At 38.0% G+C, this 2,545-nt stretch overlaps 1 protein-coding gene across 1 annotated transcript; it reads right to left on the bottom strand.

The window, feature by feature from the left end:
* Nucleotides 1-520: 520 nt before the first annotated feature.
* Nucleotides 521-1,318, bottom strand: LOC306661316 (eukaryotic translation initiation factor 1b). Its single transcript, XM_079140193.1, has one exon. It carries the CDS (start codon nucleotides 1,199-1,201, stop codon nucleotides 860-862), a length of 342 nt encoding a protein of 113 aa, XP_078996319.1. The 5' UTR covers nucleotides 1,202-1,318; the 3' UTR covers nucleotides 521-859.
* Nucleotides 1,319-2,545: the final 1,227 nt, after the last annotated feature.

Raw genomic sequence — 2,545 nt, 5'->3', positions numbered from 1 at the left:
TTGTTTACATTGAGCCAGGGTAAGATTGATTAACCAGTTTCTTTCCAGAAGATCCGATGAAGGCTCTCCTCTCACTTGATTCACTCAAATTGCCCAGGCCCCACCTGTCCTTAAAGAACCAGTGTGATTGAGACTTCCATGATTGGCTCAGCCCAAACACAAAGGGGAGATGGATAGTGAAGCATTACTCACAGCACCTATATCCATGGCATGCAGGGTGTTTTTCAATTCTGCTTTGTCACCTACTTTCCTATTTAACAACAGATTGTGGACATTTAAAATTCTTCTTCTAAAAGGTAGTTCAAAATCACTGCATTATTCATTGACTCAATATTCAAAATAGTTGGCATTCTGTCACTATCTTAGGAACCCTAATTAACACAAATAGATTTTTGGAACAAATCCCTCTCTATCCAGCAATTCTTCTGATAACTGAAACTTGGGAACAAAATAGAATAAAATGTTTGATAAATATCTGAATATCTTTTTTTTTTTTATAAAAGAATTCATAGATTTTTTTTATTGTTAAGCTGCAACATACATGGTTTATTACAACAAAAAAACATTTAATCAAGTGAAAATAAACTGAACAATCAACAAATAAACACTCAAAACAAAATATTTTCCATTGGAAACATGTTAAGATGAATACGGGGCTTCGTTACCATCTTACTGCAATTTTTTTGTGTTACTAGCCTACATACCCCATGTTTTCTGTAATCATGCAGATGTGAATGGAAGTTTGAATGATTAAATACATGAAAAGTCCATTTACTGCAGAGAATCATTTCACAAGGCAGCCACACTGGTTTTAGAGAACAAAATCATTCAAGAAATTCTCCACGTATTTAGGTTCATTTTAGAATCCATGAACCTTAAGCTGCTCCTCCTTGACAATGCCAACCTCCAAGAGAAACTGGCAAATGTTTTTTCTTTGGTCACCTTGAAGTTGAATAACCTCGCCGTATTCAGGGTGTTCAATCACAGTACCATTACAGGCAAATTTCTTTTTGAAAGCTTTCACAAGTTTCTTTTTGTCATAATCATCTGCAATGCCCTGAACTGTAGTCAGTGTCTTCCTGCCGTTCCGTTGCTGGATTCGTATATGAATGTAATCCTCAGTCCCTGCCGGGAGTAAGTCGTCACCCTTAGTTGCATCAGCAAAGGGGTCGAAAGATTGGAGGTTCTGGATAGTGGACATGCGATACTAGTGTGAGGCCGGTGAGGGGATAAAATTGCTGCGGGGCCCGCCCGGATCGCTGTGTCAGGAGGCTGCAGTGGCGAGAAGACCGAGAGAATTGAGGCAGCGCGGCGCCGGGCTGGCTTCGGCTGGGGCGGCGGCGGCGGCGGCCGGGAGGAGCAGGAAGCCAATATTTGAATATCTTAACTCTCACTGTTCATTATTCAAAACTCAGAAGGCAAATCATTAACACAGTCCTTCACTATTCAAATATGGGTTCTAAGTAGATTCAGGTAATGAGGCGTACTTGTATGTGTCAAGTGCTAAGCTGAGCACTAGGAAGAAAACAGTACAGACACACACACAGCAGTACCTGTCCCCATGAGGTTTAAAACAGAGTGTGGAGACATCAAACAAAGAGTTGCTTAGGGGAATATTTAATTACAACGATGCTAGGTGCTATAGAGGAATCAAGAGGAGCCAGCGAAACATGAGCGACGTTACCATGAGTGAGGTACCATGGCACAAGCCTGTAATCCCAGCAACTTGGGAGGCTAAGGCAGGAGGATCTCAAGTTCAAGACCAGTCTCAGCAATTTAGTGAGACCTTGTCTCAAAATAAAAATAAAAAAGGGTTGGGGACAAAGCTCAGTAGTACAGTGATTTCCTACCATGTGTGATCCCAGATTCAATCCCTGTTACTGTTAGAAAAAAAAGAAAGAAAGAAAAGAAAAGTGAGTGATACAGTGTTTTAAATTCTTTGGTGGGTATGGGAAAGATATGCCAGGAAAGTAATATTTAGGCCAAAATGAAAAGGATGACTAGAATTTGGCCAAGCAAAAAATAGAGAAAAAACATTTAATCATGTGACTGTATTCATATCACAGGAATGTGTCATAATTTATTTAATCAATCCCTCATAGTTGAGTATTTGGATTTTTTAACTTTTAAAAATAACCATGGTAAATATCCATATGCTTAAATCATCTGTAGGACCCTAAATATTTTTTAGGAAAAAATTCTGAATATTTTCTCAGGAGGTGAAGGTGCTGAGTGAAAAGACAGGGACTTTTTTTTTTTTTTTTTTTTTTAACAAAAGAGTTTCTTTTTTTAAATAAATGAATTTACATTTCCACAAGCAGTGGGTGAGAGTGCCCATTTTCCCATGATCTAATCCACACTCAGCATTATAGTTTTGAAAATATCTCTGACAATTTGATGCAGAACAGTAATCCCTTGTATATTTGTATTTCTTTGAGCACTAGTTCATGAAGTTGAACATTGTTATGTCTGTATTAATTTATGCTTCTCCTTTAAATAATAACTATTCACTCATGAACAAATTATGTCTGTAAAGAATACTTAC

Source organism: Sciurus vulgaris (assembly GCF_902686455.1).
Source record: "Sciurus vulgaris genome assembly, chromosome: 5".
Classification (NCBI taxonomy): domain Eukaryota; kingdom Metazoa; phylum Chordata; class Mammalia; order Rodentia; family Sciuridae; genus Sciurus; species Sciurus vulgaris.
This window is presented reverse-complemented; position numbering and strand designations above follow the sequence as displayed.